The sequence below is a fragment of the Pogoniulus pusillus genome, chromosome 22 (genome assembly GCF_015220805.1).
Source record: "Pogoniulus pusillus isolate bPogPus1 chromosome 22, bPogPus1.pri, whole genome shotgun sequence".
NCBI classification, from domain to species: domain Eukaryota; kingdom Metazoa; phylum Chordata; class Aves; order Piciformes; family Lybiidae; genus Pogoniulus; species Pogoniulus pusillus.
The window spans coordinates 4,352,113-4,369,391 of NC_087285.1; the positions used below are offsets into that span (position 1 = coordinate 4,352,113).

General features: G+C 54.1%; 1 protein-coding gene across 4 annotated transcripts in view; it reads right to left on the reverse strand.

Moving 5' to 3' along the window:
* Nucleotides 1-11,763: 11,763 nt before the first annotated feature.
* RAD50 (RAD50 double strand break repair protein) overlaps nucleotides 11,764-17,279 on the reverse strand; it is a 41,080-nt gene continuing 35,564 nt past the window's right edge. For 3 of the 4 annotated variants that reach the window (XM_064161515.1, XM_064161514.1, XM_064161513.1), the window contains exons 24-26: nucleotides 16,129-16,271; nucleotides 13,222-13,355; nucleotides 11,764-12,194 (exon numbers count right to left, since the gene is read on the reverse strand). In XM_064161515.1, the coding sequence (XP_064017585.1) occupies nucleotides 12,008-12,194; nucleotides 13,222-13,355; nucleotides 16,129-16,271 (464 nt within the window). In that variant the 3' untranslated portion in view covers nucleotides 11,764-12,007. The remainder of the gene's footprint in view (nucleotides 12,195-13,221; nucleotides 13,356-16,128; nucleotides 16,272-17,279) is intronic. The other variant, XR_010306357.1, reaches the window with a different exon arrangement.

The following is a 17,279-nucleotide window of genomic DNA, read 5'->3' on the forward strand; positions in this document are numbered from 1 at the left end:
GGTGTGAGGGTGCTGGAGCCCTGGAGCAGGCTGCCCAGAGAGGTTGTGGAGTCTCCTTCTCCAGAGAGCTTCCAACCCATCCTGGGCATTGTGAAGCTGCTGTGTGTGCCCTGCTTCAGCAAGGGGGTTGGACTGGATGACTTTCAGAGGTCTCTTCCATGCTGGGATTCTGGGGTGGGCATGTCAGATGATCCTGTGGCAGTGTCCCCTTTCCTGGCTCTGTAGGGAATGGAAGAGCTGTGGCCCATAATTTGTGATGGGCTGAGCTTGTCCCTTCCCAGTTGAAGAGGCAGAACCATTCTGGCCTGTCACAGGAGCAGTTGGGAGTTTCCCACCCAGCTACCTCTGGCTCAGGGTGGGAAGAGAACCCAGCAGTGCAGGCAGTGAGGGCACCATCTCCTCCTGGGTGCCTTTTCTCCTCCTACAGCTCCCAACCTGCTCAGCCTCCTGGCTGGCTGGGCAAACGGAGGTGTGCAGCCCAGCCTCACACCTCTGCTTTAGCAGCCAGGGGCACACAAGGCACAGGTGCTGGGGAGGGGTGGATGGGATCATGCCTTGAGAAGGGTGGCACAGCTCACAAGGTCCAATGCATGCTTTAGTTGGGCTAAACTGATCTTGGACAGACACATTCTTATTTCCAGTCCTGCTCCAGCCTGGCCTTTTTTGAAGCCTAATCATAGAATCAAGCAGGTTGGCAGAGAGCTCCAAGCTCCCCCAGCCCAACCTAGCACCCAGCCCTGCCCAACCAACCAGACCATGGCACTAAGTGCCCCAGCCATCCTTGGCTTCAACACCTCCAGGCACAGCCACTCCACCACCTCCCTGGGCAGCCCATTCCAATGCCAATCACTCTCTCTGACAACAACTTCCTAACAACATCCAGCCTAGACCTGCCCTGGCACAGCTTGGGGCTGTGTCCCCTTGTTCTGTTTCTGGCTGCCTGGCAGCAGAGCCCAACCCCACCTGGCTACAACCTCCTTTCAGGTAGTTGTGGGCAGCAATGGGCTCTGCTCTGAGCCTCCTCTTCTGCAGGCCAAAGAAGCCTGGAGCTCAAGAAGCCACAACCTTCTCTGCAGGCTGCTTGCTCATGTGTGCTGCTCCTTGCTTTTGGAATCATAGATTCCTTTAGCCTGGAAAAGACCTTGGAGAACATCAAGTCCAAGCATTGACCCTGCTCTGCCAAGTCCCCCACTAAACCACATCCCCAAGCACCAAACCTACACAGCTTTTAAACACATCCTGGGATAGACTCAGAGACTCATAGAATCAGTCAGGGTTGGAAGTGACCACAAGGATCATCTAGTTCCAACCTCTCTGCCATGGGCAGGGACACCCTACCCTAGATCAGGCATTCTTCCTCCTGGAGAAGACTCCTGTTATGAAGGCTCTGGGGGGACCTAATGATGACCTTCCACTACCTGAAACTGGCTACAAGAAGGATGGAGAGAGATTGTTCACAAAGGTCTGCAGTGATAGGAGGAGGGGGAATGGCCTCAAACTAGAGAAGAGTAGATGTAGATTGGATGTTGGGAGTAAGTTCTGCACCAGGAGGGTGGTGGAGCACTGGAACAGGTTGCCCAGGGAGATGGTTGAGGCCTTATCCCTGGAGGTATTCAAGGTGAGGCTTGACAGGGCTCTGAGCAACCTGATCTAGTGCAGGATTTCCTTGCTGCCTGCACAGGAGGCTGGCCTGGATGACCTTCCAACCCAGCCCATTCTGTGGTGTCTCCACCACATCCTTGTTCTGGCTTGACAATCCCTTCAGTGAAACAAAATCTTAGCCTCCAGCCTAAACCTCCTCTGGTGAGGCTGAGGCCATTTCCTCTCCTCCTGGCACTGTCACTGTGGATGAGTGCTATAAAACATCTTCTGCCATGGAAACAGCCCTGAATGTGGGTCATGGCACAGTGCCTGGCATCAGCACATGCTCTACCTCCTGCATCAGTGCAGGGCCTTACAGACTGGGAGGCTTGCAGCTGGGATGGCACCAGAACCATCCTGCTTCCTCCAGCCCCTGCAGATGGAGGGCAAGGGAAGCTATAGCCTCAGCTACAGCTACAGCCTCAACTACAGCTTTAGCTACAGCTACGGCTTCAGCTACAGCCTCAGCTACAGTTAGTTTCAGCTACAGCCTCAGCTACAGCTACAGCTTCAGCTACAGCCTCAGCTACAGCTAGTTTCAGCTACACCCTCAGCTACAGCCTCAGCTGCAGCTGCAGCTTCAGCTACAGCTACAACTTCAGCTACAGCCTCAACTTCAGCTACAGTCTCAGCTACAGCTAGTTTCAGCTACAGCCTCAGATACAGCTACAGACTCAACTACAGCTTCAGCTACAGCCTCATCTACAGCTACAGCTTCAGCTACAGCTGCAGCCTCAACTACAGCTTCAGCTACAGCTACAGCTTCAACTACAGCCTCAGCTACAGCTAGTTTCATCTACAGCCTCAACTACAGCTTCAGCTACAGCTACAGCTTCAGCTACAGCCTCAGCTACAGCCTCAGCTACAGCCTCAGCTACAGCTACAGCTTCAGCTACAGCTACAGCTTCAACTAAAGCTACAACTTCAGCTACAGCCTCAGCTACAGCTACAGCCCCAACTACAGCTGCAGCTACAGTCTCAGCTACAGCTAGTTTCAGCTACAGCCTCAGCTATAGCTACAGCCTCAACTACAGCTTCAGCTACAGCTACAACTTCAGCTTCAGCCTCATCTACATCTTCAGCTTCAGCCTCAGCAGCACCTTCAGCTGCAGCTACAGCCTCAGCTGTGGCTTCAGCTACAGTTTCAACTACAGCCTCAGCTACATTTTCATCTTCAGCTACAGCTTCAGCTACAGCTTTGGCTACAGCTGCAGCTGCAGCCTCACCTCAGCTACAGCTGCAGCTTCAGCTACAGCTACAGCAAGCCAGTTTGCTTGTTTGTGCCTCCACGACTCAGGTTACCTGGAGCAGGCTGAAGCCAGCTGGCCAATTTGCAAACTTGCCTCAGGTCTCCCGAAGATATCTTCTTGCAGCTGGAGCTAGTGGCTGGCTGCTGGCCAGGGAGACAGCAAACAAAGTGTCATAGTGAGATAGATGAGCAGTGATACTTGGGGGTGACATTTAAATGCTAGCAAAGATGCACAGAGATGCGGGGAGACAAAGCGGCCGAGAGCAGCATCGCTGCCGCCCGGGTCGGTGTTGGTTTGGACAGCATCCCCTCTGCTGGGTTTGAGATTTCACCCTGAGGGCATGCAGAAGCTGGAGGAGGGAACTGGACCTCCATTAGCACCAGAGAACTCTTTGGGTTGGAGAAGACCTCCGAGATGATGGAGTCAATGCAACCTCACTGTGGCCATTAAACCATGTCCCCAGGCGCCATGGCCACATCTTCCTTGAACACCACAGCCTGCTCCAGGGTTCCAGCAGCCTCTCATCGAAGAAGTTTCTCCTCATATTGAAGTGGAACTTTCTAGGCTCCAGCTTGTACCTTTTGTTCCTTGTCCTATCACAGGACTCCACTGAAAAGAGCCTGGACCCTGCTTCTTGACGCTCACCCCTCAGCTATTTGATCAGATCCCCTCTCAGCCTTCTCTTCTCAAGACTAAACAGCCTCAGGTCTTTCAATCTACCTTTTTAGGAGAGATGTTCAAGTCACCTTACCACCCTCACAGCCCCCATTTGCTTGTATGAACTGAAGAACAGATAAGTGACATAAATGAGCAGGAGGAGAGTCACCTGCTCAGGCAGAAGAGTTCATGACTCCAGCCCTCACCGCTGTGATGATGCAGTCAGGAGCTCAATAACCAACACCCAGCAGTGGTTGGTCTGACAACATTAGTCTGGTCAGGCACAGCAGTTGATGCTCTGAGGGCTGGCTGCCTGCTGGGCCATGAAATGCTGGGCCCAGTCCTGTTCAATGTCTGTATTGATGATCTGGAGCAGGGGACTGAGTCCAGCATCAGTAAGTTTGCAGATGGCACCAAGCTAGGAGCAGTGTGGAGCTGCTGGAGGGTAGGAGAGCCCTGCAGAGGGACCTGGCCAGGCTGGATGGGTGGGCAGAGGCCAAGGGGAGGAGATAGAACAAGGCCAAGTGCAGGGTTCTATACTTTGGCCACAACAACCCCAAGCAGCACTACAGGCTGGGACCAGAGTGGCTGAGAGCAGCCAGGAAGAAAGGGACCTGGGGGTGCTGGCAGAGAGGAGCTGCAGATGAGGCAGCAGTGCCCAGGTGGGCAGCAGAGCCAATGGCATCCTGGGCTGGCTCAGGAGCAGTGTGGGCAGCAGGAGCAGGGAGGTTCTTCTGCCCCTGTGCTCAGCACTGCTCAGGCCACACCTGGAGTGCTGTGTCCAGTTCTGGGCTCCCCAATTCAAGAGAGATGTTGAGGTGCTGGAAGGTGTTTGGAGAAGGGCAGCAAGGCTGGGGAGGGGCCTGGAGCACAGCCCTGTGAGGAGAGGCTGAGGGAGCTGGGGGGGTGCAGCCTGCAGCAGAGGAGGCTCAGGGCAGAGCTCATTGCTGCCTGCAGCTACCTGCAGGGAGGCTGTAGCCAGGTGGGGTTGGGCTCTGCTGCCAGGCAAGCAGCAAAAGAACAAGGGGACACAGCCTCAAGCTGTGCCAGGGTAGGTTCAGACTGGATGTTAGGAGGAAGTTGTTGGCAGAGAGAGTGATTGGCATTGGAATGGGCTGCCCAGGGAGGTGGTGGAGTGGCTGTGCCTGGAGGTGTTGAAGCCAAGCCTGGCTGGGGCACTTAGTGCCATGGTCTGGTTGGTTGGGCAGGGCTGGGTGCTAGGTTGGGCTGGATGAGCTTGGAGCTCTCTTCCAACCTGCTTGATTCTATGAGTCTATGAAATCAGCACCTCAGGCTGCTGCCTGATGCTGCCATCAGTGGTGAAAGTTATTTCAGGTCATTCCAGATGTCCTTTTCAGTTCTTCAGTCCTGGTGGACCTGGACAAGCACTTGCCTGTGGCTGTGCTTTCTCAGGAAGGTGTGAAGGGGAGGACTGGTGGCTTCCCTGCTGGAAACCCACCTCAGCTCCAACCAAAATGGCAAGTGAGGAGCCAGGTCTGCACTGCTTCACCACCTGCCCAGTGAGGACAGCAATAGATCTCTGCTCAGCTCTGCTTCTCTCTTAGTGCTCTGCACCAGGGACAGCATGGAGCTTTGTGTGGGGGTGACAACCCTTCCCCTGGCACCCTGCTCCTCTGCCCACACTCACCTTCACTGAGAGAGTCACTGGACACTGGAATGGGCTGCCTGGGGAGGTGGTGGAGTCGCCATCCCTGGAGCTGTTCAAGGCAGGACTGGACGTGGCACTTGGTGCCATGGTCTGGCCTTGAGCTCTGTGGTAAAGGGTTGGACTTGATCTGTGAGGTCTCTTCCAACCTTGGTGATACTGTGATACTGTGATACCTTCACCTCAGCACCTGTAGCACATGGCTGGAGAGGAGGCTGAGCCTGAGCTGGTTAGGCAGGACCATAGAATCAGTAAGGCTGGAAAAGACCTCTAGGATCATCAAGTTCAATCTTCTACCCAACACTTCCATAGCTACTAAACCATGTCCCAGAGTCCAGAGGGATCCACCTCCAGGGACTGTGGCTCCACCACCTCCCTGGACAGCCTGTTCCAATGCCTGAGCACTCTTCCAGTGAAGAACTTTTCCCTAATAGCCAACTTAAACCTCCTCTGGTGCATCCTGAGGCCATTTCCTCTTGTCCTGTTGGTTACTTGGGAGAAGAGGCCAACAGAGGCTTCACTCCAACCTCCTTTTAAGGAGCTGTAGAGAGCAATGAGGTCTCCCCTCAGCCTCCTTTGCTCCAGACAAAACACCCTCAGTTCCCTCAGCTGCTCCTCACCAGCCCTGCTCTCCAGAGCCTCCACCACCTCTGCTGCCCATCTCCATACCCACCCCAGCAGCTCAGTGCCCTGGCACAGTGATGCCCAAATCTGGGCACCCTACTGGAGGTGCACTCTCAGCAGCGCTAAGCAGAGGGGCAGGAGGAGGCAGTGGCTCCTCGTGGTGGCCTGTGTGGAGGCAGGAAGCCACAGCAGAGCAGGGATCCCCTTGAGGAGGTGCTGAGGGTAGCTGAGTGCACTCATCTGCAGCCACCCTCTTTCCTGTGGGTACAGCAGGAGAGGTGGCAGCAAAACCCTATGGCCTGGCACAGTAGGGCCCTGGTTCTGTCCTTGCTCTCCCTGAGGTGCCCCCAGCCAGCAGCAGATCACAGAGGTGTTTAGAGGTTTCTTCTGCACTGAATTCAGATGAGTGCACTGATTTTTGCCTCCCTGGTCCCAAAGGGCAGGGCTGTGGAGCCTCTGCTCCACGCTGCTGGGTACGTGGAGTAAGCAACACAAAGCATGAGAGCAAATCATGATGTGGATCAGTTCAAAGGGTGAGCAGCAGGACAGGGGAGGTGATTCTGGCCCTCTGCTCTGCTCTTGTGAGGCTCCACCTGCAGCACTGCATTCAGTTCTGCCCACCCCTGACATGGAAGGCACTTGGAAGAGAAGAAGGTTATCAGGAGTAGTCAGCATGCATTTACCAAGGGGCAGTCATGCTTCACTAACCTGAGAGCATTCTATGATGCCATAACTGAATGGGCAGATTCAGGGAGAGCAGTGGATGTAGTCTACCTTGACCTTAGCAAGGCCTTTGGCACTGTCTGCCATGGCATTTTCGTCAGCAAGCTGAGGAAGGGTGGGATGGAAGAGCAGGCAGTGAGGTGGGTTAGGAACTGGTTACAAGATAGAGTTCAGAGGGGGGTGAGCAATGGTGCCAGGTCCAGAGCTGTGACCAGTGGTGTCCTCCAGGGATCAGTGCTGGGGCCAGTCCTGGTCAACATCTTCATCAGTGCCATTGCTGAGGGCACAGACAGAGTCTGCTCAGCAGGTTTGCTGCTGACACCAAGCTGGGAGGCTTGGCTGAGACAGCTGCAGGCTGTGAGGCCACCCAGAGAGCCCTGGGCACAGAGCTGGGCACAGAGGAACCAGATGAAGTGCAGCAAGGACAAATGCAGAGTCCTGCACCTGGGTAGGAACAATAAACTGCACCAGTCCAGGCTGGGAGGTGATCTGCTGGAGAGCAGCCCTGGGGAGAGGGACCTGGGGGTGCTGGTGGAGAACATCCATGGCACAGCAATGTGCCCTGGGGGCCAAGGAGGCCAATGCCATCCTGGGGAGTGTTAGGAAGAGTGTCCAGCAGATCAAGGGAGGTTCTTCTCCTCCTCCTCTACTCTGCCCTGCTGAGACCTCATCTTGAGCACTGTGTTCAGTTTTAGGCTCCCCAGTTGCAGAGGAACAGGAATCTGCTGGAGAGAGTCCAGCACAGGGTTATGAGGATGATGAGGGGACAGGAGGGCATGGCTGATGCCATGCTGATGCTGAGGGACCTGGGGCTGCTTAGTCTGGGGAAGACTGAGAGGGGATCTGATAAATGTTTATAAGTATCTGAGGGCTGCCAGGAGGGGGGGACAGGCTCTGCTCACTGCTCCCTGGGATAGGACAAGTAGCAATGGGTTTAAGTTGCAGCAAAAGAGGTTCTGCCTCAACACAAGGGGGAACTTCTTGACTGGAAGGGTCACAGAGCACTGGCACAGGCTCCCCAGAGAGGCTGTGGAGTCTCCTTCTCTGGAGCCTTTCCAGGCCTGTCTGGATGTGTCCCTCTGTGATCTGTGTTAGATAGGATTGTCCTGCTCTGGCAGAGGGGTTGGACTGGATGATCTCCTTGGGTCCCTTCCAACCCCTAACATCCTGTGAGCCTGTGACATGGAGATGCTGGAGTGGGTCCAGAGGAGGCCACAAAGATGATCAGAGGGCTGGAGAGCCTCCTCTGTTGGGGGCTGCTCAGCCTGAAGAAGAGAAGACTCCAGGGAGCCCTTGGAGCAGCCTTCCAGTGCCTAAAGTGGGGTACAGGAGAGCTGGGGAGACTTTCAGTACCCTGCCTGTAGGGACAGGATGAGGAGCAGTGGCTCTGAGCTTGAGGAGGGCAGATGTAGACTGGGAATTCTTTCCAGTGAGGATGGGGAAAGACTGGAGCAGGTTGCCCAAATAGGTGATGGATGCCCTCTCCCTGGAGGCACTGAAGGTCAGGTTGGCTGTGACCTTGAGCAGCGTGGTCTAGTGGGAGGTGTTCATGGCAGGGGGTTGGAACATGGTATCTTCAAGGTCCCTTCAACCCAAACCATTCTGTGACTCCATGCTTCTTGCCACTTGGTACAAGAGAAGTTCTTTCCCCACCACACATCCCATATCTGCTCCAAGTCCAGGCCCCAAGTTAAACCCCCAAAGAGGATGTGTGTGTGTGTGTAAGGATGACCTTGGCAGCTGGGCAAGAGGGAAAAGCTGACTTAGGGGAAAACAGATCCAAACTACTTTCCAAAGGGATTGCACATCTCAAGGGGGTGAAAGCCCAGAAGCTGAGACTTCAGAGAGGCTGGAGAACTGCTTCTGGAGCCAGTGCAAGCTGCTCATGAGCTGGCATCTACGTGGCACGCTCAAACAAACAGGTAGGAGAGGAAAATGTGAAAACTCAAAGTCATTTTGTTTCTGTTGATTAGATCTTCGAGAAAAATTCCCCTTCAGGAAGTTGCAGCAGAGTCAGTGAAGCTTCTCATTCAAAAGTGCAAACGTAATGCCTGTTAGCAGCATTTTCCTTTGCCTCCTCTGCCCCAGCCCTCCCCAGCTGCTGTTCACTGCCCCGGCAGGGGATCGCTCGAAGGCGTCACTGCTAGGAAGTCTCACTTCACTCTCTTATCTCTGAGTGGTTTCCCACTGACTGGGGCCAGCCTCACGCTGGTGACTTGCAGGTTCAGGAAATTCAGGTGGAAATAATCCTTAGCCCAAAGGCTCAGCTTCTGGCATCACCCCCTTGAGGCACCGACTGCCAAGTCCTAGAGTCAAGCAGGTTGGCAGAGAGCTCCGAGCTCAGCCAGCCCAACCTAGCACCCAGCCCTGCCCAATCAACCAGACCATGGTACTAAGTGCCTCACCCAGGCTTGGCTTCAACACCTCCAGCCACAGCCACTCCACCACCTCCCTGGGCAGCCCATTCCAATGCCAATCACTCTCTCTGCCAGGAACTTCCTCCTAACATCCAGCCTCAACCTCCCCTGGCACAGCTTGAGGCTGTGTCCCCTTGTTCTGTTGCTGGCTGCCTGGCAGCAGAGCCCAACCCCACCTGACTACAGCCTTCCTTCAGGGAGCTGCAGGCTGCAATCAGCTCTGCCCTGAGCCTCCTCTGCTGCAGGCTGCACCCCCCCAGCTCCCTCAGCCTCTCCTCACAGGGCTGTGCTCCAGGCCCCCCCCCAGCCTTGCTGCCCTTCTCTTTGGCTATGTAGGGTGCTGCAGAGCATCAGCTATAGGACGAAGCAGACACAGGATGCTGCTGGACTTGATTTCAGTGTAAACCATCACATAGTGGCTTGGGTTGAAAGGGACCTCAAAGTTCATCTGGTTCCACACCTCCTGCCATGGGCTGGGACACCTCACACCAGACCAGGCTGCTCAAGGCGATGCTCATCCACAGGGAGACACCACAAGCTCCCTGAGCAACCTATTCCAGTGTCTGCCCACCCTCACTGGAAAGAATTCCTTCCTAACCTCCGCTCTCAATCTGCCCTCTTCCAGCTCAGAGCCTTTGCCCCTCGTCCTGCCACAAGCAGCAGGTTGTTGGTGGTGCTGATATCCAACGTGAGGGGCGCAGCACTCAGGAAGGAGCCACAGCTCCTGGGCAAGCAGGGCCATGCTCCACTCGCCCCCTGCCCAGCGGGTCCTGGGGCTACCTCTGTCCGTGGTGCTTAAGCAGTCCCAGGCCCTGTCTGCTCCTGCCAGGTCTGTCCATGCTCCTGCCCCTGTCCTCACTTGCTTTGTCCCTCCAAATCTGGGGGAAAATGGATTCCTGCCCACCGAAGCAGGAGCAGGGCAGCGAGCAGTGCTGCTGGGATGATTCCCTGCTTGCCAGAGGCACATCACCTGGGATTCCTGAGCTGAGCATGGCTTCCCCAGGGCTGGCTTCAAGAGTCTGCCTCTGAAACTCATCTCTTGGTCACTGTCTACTGAGAAGGTTCAGCTAAGCCCTGCTGGCTGCAAGGGCTCTCAGCCCAGCTGCTGCTTGTGGACTGCAGCCCAGAAAGCCAAGCAGAGCCTGGGCTGCAGCAGCAGAAGTGTGGCCAGCAGGGCCAGGGAGGTGATTCTCCCCCTCTGCTCTGCACTGCACTGCTCTGCTCTGCTGTGCTCAGACCCCACCTGGAGTGCTGCAGCCAGTTCTGGAGCCCCTGGCACAAGAGGGATGTGGAGATGCTGGAGAGTGTCCAGAGCAGGGCCAGGAGGATGATGAGAGGCTGCAGCAGCTCTGCTGTGAGCACAGACTGAAAGAGTTGGGGCTGTGCAGGCTGGAGCAGAGGAGGCTCCCAGGTGACCTTCTTGTGGCCTTCCAGGATCTGAAGGGGGCTACAAAAACCAGCAGCAGCAGGCTGTCCAGGGCCTGTGTTCTGCTGGGTGCTCCTGCCCCATGGACCAGAGTCCCAGGAAGAAGTCTGGTGCAGCTGCAGCTCAGCAGCCACACAAACCAACTCTCTAGGGCATTTTTGCATCACTTCCACAGAGCTAAATGGTACCTGCTGGAGCACTGGAATCTGCCATCATTCTGTGAGCTGGCAGAAGCAGCAGAGCAGTAAATGGCAGCAAGCAAAGGGGGCATGGTTAAAACATGCTCCTGTCACCCACTCATGGCTGGGCTTCCCTTAAAGCAAGCTGTTGGGCCTCAGGAGGGTTCTGCCTTTGGACAGCCAGAGTAATGGTACCTTGCAGAGCAGTAAAGGCCTCTTGGGAGCTTGTGACCCTTGGGTTGCTACAAACCATCAGCAATGTGCAGATGACACCACGTTGGAAGGGAGATTTGATCTCCTGGAGGGTAGGAAGGTGCTGCAGGGGGACCTGGCCACCAGGCTGTGTCAATGGGCTGATTCACAGGAGCAAGTGCAGGCTGCTACACTTTGGCCACAGTAACTCCATGCAGCTACAGACTGAGAGATGAGGGACAGGAGAGCAGCCTGGTAGAGAGGGGCCTGGCAGTGCTGGGTGACAGCAGCTGGGCATGAGTCAGCAGTGTGCCCAGCTGGCATGGAAGGGCAATGGCACTTTGGCCTGCAGCAGGAGTAATGTGGCCAGCAGCACTAGGGATGCCTTTCTGCCAGATACTGGCACTGGCAACTCATGCACTGGGTGCAGTTCTGGGCCCCCCACTGCAAGGACAGGGAGGTGCTGGAGGGGGTCCAGAGGAGAGCAATGAGACTGGGGAGGAGACCAGAGGGAAAGGCTGATGAGGAGAGACTGAGGGAGCTGGGGGGGTTCAGCCTGGAGGAGACCTTCTCACTCTACAAGTACCTAAAAGGCAGCTGTAGTCAGGTAGGACTCAGGCTCTGCTCTCAGGCAACTCATGACAGGACAAGTGGACATGGCCTGAGGCTGTGCCAGGGAATGGTTAGGTTGGATAGTAGAAATTCCCCTCACAGCAAGGGGAAAGAGGCACTGGGATGGGCTGCCCAGGGAGGTGAAGGAGTCACCATCCCTGGAGGTCTTTAAGAGTGGCCATGGGACTTGGTGGCATGGTCTAGCTGCCCTCTGGTGTTAGGTCATAGGCTGGGCTTGATGATCTCAGAGGTCTTTTCCAGCCTCAATGATTCTATGAAACACACCTTGGGCAACACAAAGCCCTCCCCAGCTTGCCCTGAGGAGGTGATGGAGATGAAACCCTGCCCCAGAGAACCCAAAGCCTGAACTCCCACGACAAAGAACAGCACAACTTTATTTTCACGTTTACAGGGCAAAACACATCCAAAAGTGACCTGAGAGGCATTCCTTTAAACCCTTCCACCACCACTGCCACTCTTCAAACCCAGGCAGAGGCAGAGAGAGGAAGTTTAAGAGTTGGGCAGTTTCAGAGTAGCTCAAGTGGTTACAGAAGTGCATTTTCAGATGCCTTCATCTCAGCCCTGCCGAGGGAGTCTGCAGTCCCCAATTACTCAAAACTCTAATGCACATAGGAGCCCAGGGAGCTGACACTGCACCTCATGATCTCAGAGCACTGGTCAAGGTTCTTCTTGATCCTGTAGAAGGTTTCCACATACTCAGAACGACCCAGAAGCTCAACAAAGTCTTCGTCGTGGGTGATCACCAGCAGCTGGAAGTTACGCTGCTGCGAGCGGCTTTTGATGATCCTGCAAAGAGAGAGAGCCTGCTCAGTGCTGTGTGCAGAGGCACCACAGCCTGCTGGGCTGCAGCTGCTGCCTGCACAGCACCAGGCCCCTCAGCTACTGAGGAGGGCCAAGTGGTTACTAAAGAGCTGAAGTACTCAGCTAGGCAGGTGGGAAGAGACAGGGAACTGCTGCTGCACAGAGAACAGCGGAGGACACAAAGATGCTGAGGGGCCTGGAGTGGCTCTGGGAGGAGCAAAGGCTGAGAGCCCTGGGGCTGAGAGCCTGCAGAAGAGCAGCCCCAGAGAGCATCTGAGCAATGCTCAGCAGGAGATAGAGGGTGGGGGGCAAGAGGGTGGGGCCAGGCTCTTGTCTGTGGTGCCCAAGGACAGGACAAGGGGCAACAGGCACAAACTGGAAGCCAGGAGGCTCCATCTGAACAGGAGGAGAGACTTGTTTGGTGTGAGGGTGCTGGAGACTTGGAGCAGGCTGCCCAGAGAGCTTGTGGAGTCTTCTTTTCTTGAGAGCTTCCAAACCCCCCCAGTGCTGCTGGGCAAGCTGCAGTGGGTGTCCTGCTTTAGCAAGGGGGTTGGACTGGTTGCTCTCCAGAGGCTGAGGGAAGTTCCCCTCTCCCTATTCTCTGCCCTAGTGATGCCACAGATGGAGTATTTTGTCCAGTTTTGGGCTGCCCAGATCAAGAGAGACAGGGAATGCTGGAGAGAGCCCACTGGAGGACACAGAGCTGCTGAGGGGCCTGGAACAGCTCTGTGGGGAGCAAAGGCTGAGGGCTTGGAGAAGAATGACAGTGAACAACCATGAACTGTCCAGCACTCTAAGGCAGATGACCAACTCTTCTTACCCATGCTGCAAAACACCATCCCACGTTACTTAGGAGACAATTTTTCCTCTCTTCCAAGATAAACACTCTAAAGCCCCCACCCTGCAAGTAGATTTTCAGATGCCAACAAAGGTAAATGCCAGCTTCACCCAGAATTCACTTCTGCTGACTACAACTAACACCTGAAAAGCTTCCCCAGGAGAGGTCACTTACTCCACCAGGGCATGTGCAAGGGACTCGATGTTCTCTCGATCCAGGTTGGTGGTAGGTTCATCCAGTGCCAATATGCCACAGTTGAGACAGAAGGTCTCTGCCAGAGCCAGGCGAATAATAAGAGAAGCAAGCACCTAAGGGAAACAAAAGCACCACCAGAAGCTCTCTCTCTGAAGTGCTGGCAGAGGCATTAGGTGTAACGTGTTGGTGTTCATGCTGTAACTGAGGCTGGCAGCACAAGGAGCTCACTAAGTGGTCACTGAAAAGCTACACTAAAAGAGGAGGTCTGGTGAGAAGCAGCTGAGGGAACTGGGGTTGTGCACTGTGGAGAAGAGAGGCTGAGGGGAGACCTCATTGCTCTCTGCAACTGCCTGAAAGGAGGTTGGGGTGAGGAGGGAGTTGGTCTCTTCTCCCAAGGAACAAGTTGCAGGATGAGAAGAAACTGCACCAGAGGAGGTTCAGGTTGGGTATGAGGAACAATTCCTGCACTGAGAGCGTGGTTGAGCCTTGAAAGAGGCTGCCCAGGGCAGTGCTCTGAAGGCAACCTAGTATTAGTGTCTCCCAGTAAAGCTGCCATGCACCCAACTATGCCTTTCTCTCTACAACTACCTAAAGGGAGGTTGGAGTGAGCTGGGGGATGGTCTCTCCTCCCTAGTATCAGGTGATAGAGCAAGAGGAAATGGACTGACACTGTGCCAGGGGAGGGTTAGACTGGAGATTAGGAACAATTTCTTGGCTGGAAATTGCAACAGACTGCCCAGGGAAGTGGTGGAGTCTCCATCCCTGGAGGTGTTCAAGAAATGTGTGGCCACGGCATCTGGGGACATGGCTTAGTGGCTGAGGTGGTGCTGGGTGAATGGTTGGACTTGATCTTAGAGGTCTTCTCCACCCCAAACAATCCTCTGTTTCTATGACACTTTGAACTGAAGGATCCATTCCACAAAGTGCTGCTGGAAAACCAGCAGAGAGGTCAAATCCTCACCACTCAGGAGGTGCTGAGGTAAGGATTCTGCTCCGAGGTGAAGATGCTACAGCGCTGCCATCTTCCTCACCCCTCAGCTCTGCTGAAGCTGTGACAGGGATGGTGTCAGTTTGTACCCCTTCCACTGAGACTGAGTGAGTGACCCCCTGAGCACTCACCAACGCTGCAGGCAGCAGGACTGACCACCTCCTGCCAGCCCAGCTCTGTGCTGAGATGCCCCATGAGAGGAACATTCAATCTCCTGAAGCACTCAAAACTCCAGAAGGCTCGATGGAAACTCTGCTGCCAAAAATACTTTCCAGTGATCACAGCTCATGATCAAAAAAGACTTCTCAGAACAGGAGCTAAGAAACTGTGAAGGAGTTTCACTCTCATTTACATATGACTCCAACCTGACATCCTAGGCTACTTCAGGAGAGGACATGTTTGTTGATGAGAAGATCTGGATTCCCCCCACCCCAGCCTGGCATGGAATCTTCAAACCCAAGCACACAGGCACTGAGCTGACAGAATTTGCCATATTTAAGCAACAAGTCAATAGTCATTTTCTCAGGCAGGAGAACAGGTCTTGGGAGGGACCTGGGGGTGTACAACCTGGAGAAGAGGAGGCTGTGGAGAGATCTTGCTGCTCTCTGCAATTCACTGAAAGGAGGCTGGGGTGAGGTGGGGGTTTGGTCTCTTCTCCTGAGGAATGAGCAATAGGATAAGAGGAAACAGCCTCAATTGGCACTAGGGGAACTTTAAGTTGGACATTAGAAGAAACTCGTTCACTGAAAGGGTTCTCAAATACTGGAACAGGCTCTCCTGGGATGTGGTTGAATCCTCAGCTCTGGAGGTGGTTTCAAAGAGGCAGAGATGTGGTGCTGAGGACCACGGTTTAGCACCAGCCTTGGTGGAGTTAGAGAGTGGTTGGACTGGATAAGCTTAAAGGTTTTTCCAACCAAAAAGATTCTGTGATCCTACGGAGCAGGCAAAGGTAATGCTGACTCTTCTTCAACATCAGAGATCTAAATCTGCTGCCATGGTAGCCCACTCAGATACTGAAGAGGAGGGGCAGCCAGAAAGCTCCAGCTCCCACTGCAGAAGCAGAAGGAGAACATACATCCCTCACACCACTGCAGTGTCCTCAGGTCTGGTTGCCACTGTCACCCTGCAGAGCACTCCTCAGGTGGCAGGGAGAGCTTTACCAGGTCCAGTGTTGCAGGCACAAAGAGTGGGCAGAATGAGCTCCACCAGGGAAGAAGTGCAGCCCTGGCTGCATTGGTGTTCTTCTCCACTCTCTGTACTCTGCTTTAAAACCTTAACAGTGAGGATGGTGAGACTCTGGCCCACGTTGCCCAAAGAAGTGGGAGAAGCCCAATCCCTGGAGCCATTCTAGGTCAGGTTGTTTGGTGCTGAGCAGCCTGCTCTAGTTGCAGGTGTGCCTGCTGACTGCAGGGGGATTGCACTGGATGACCTTTGAAGGTCCCTTCCCACCCAAACTCTTCTTTTTCCACACTTCAGAAAAACCAAACCAAAAGCAGAGATGATGATTTTGGAGGTAGAGGAAGCCTGCTTCTTTTCTCTGGCTGAAGAGTGTTTTAGCTGCTGTGTCATAACATAACAGAGAGGTGGAAACAACAATTCTCAAGCCCCAAGGTGTGAAAGTGCTGTGGTTAACTGTGACAAACTGTCTGTCAGGTAATGAACCTCTGACTGGTGGCACTGCCAAGGCAAGTGTGGTTATCAGGGCCACTTGGTGCCAATAAAGTGCCAGGACAGCCAAACAGGGTTCAGATGTTCAGAATCACACACTGCCAGCAAGATCCAGAGACAGCAAGGGCTGGGCCAAAGAGGATGGAGCCAGGGTCTCTTTCCAACACTTCTCTCTTCTACATTCACCTCAGTTTTCAGAACCTTGCCTACCAAAACTGGAATGCTGTTACCTTCTGCCCAGCACTGCACCTTCCTCTCATATCCAGGGCTGTGTCCCCCTTCACCATCACTACTCTGTAGTTGTAGCTCCTTCTTTTATCAGAGGCTGAGACGTTCTCATCTGCATCAGAACGGATCTCTACATACTCAATATCTGCAAATGGGAAGGAAAAACCTGTTGAGTTATCAAAAGTCTTTATCATTGAATCACAGAACCACAGAGTGCTTTGAGTTGGAAGGAACCTTCCAGATCACCTAGTTCCAACCCCCAGCCATGGGCAGGGGCACCTCTCACTAGATCAGGTTGGTCAAGGCATTGTCCATCCTGGTTTTGAACACCTCCAAGGAGTTGAGAGAGGTGCAATGTGCAGTAACCACACAGATTCTGTTCAGAAGTCCCACTAATAGCCACACCTTGCTTAATAAACCCAGGCAGTTCCTCTGTCTTGAGGAAACCTTACCTCTGGAAAGCATGGAAAAGGGAAAATTAGCTCTATTTAGCCTACAGCTTCCTACACAGATTATGCTGAGTAAGAAGGGACCCTCAGAGATCACCTTTTGTCTAACCTCCCTGCAGGCAGCAGGGACATCTCCAATTAGCTCATGCAATTCCCCTGTCTTGAGGATACCTCACCCTTGGAAAGCATGGAAAAGGCAAAATTATCTCTATCTATCCCACAACTTCCTACACAAATTGTGCTGGGTTAGAAGGGACCCTCAGAGGTCATCTTCTGTCCAACCCCCTTGCAGGCAGCAGGGACACCTCCAACTAGCTCATGCAATTCCCCTGTCTTGAGGATACCTCACCCTTGGAAAGCATGGAAAAGGCAAAATTATCTCTATCTATCCCACAACTTCCTACACAAATTGTGCTGGGTTAGAGGGACCCTCAGAGGTCATCTTTCGTCTAACCCTCTTGCAGGCAGCAGGGACACCTCCAACTAGCTCATGCAGTTCCCCTGTCTTGAGGATACCTCACCCTTGGAAAGCATGGAAGAGGCAAAATTATCTCTATCTATCCCACAACTTCCTACACAAATTGTGCTGGGTTAGAAGGGACCCTCAGAGGTCATCTTCTGTCCAACCCCCTTGCAGGCAGCAGGGACACCTCCAACTAGCTCATGCAGTTCCCCTGTCTTGAGGAAACCTCACCCTTGGAAAG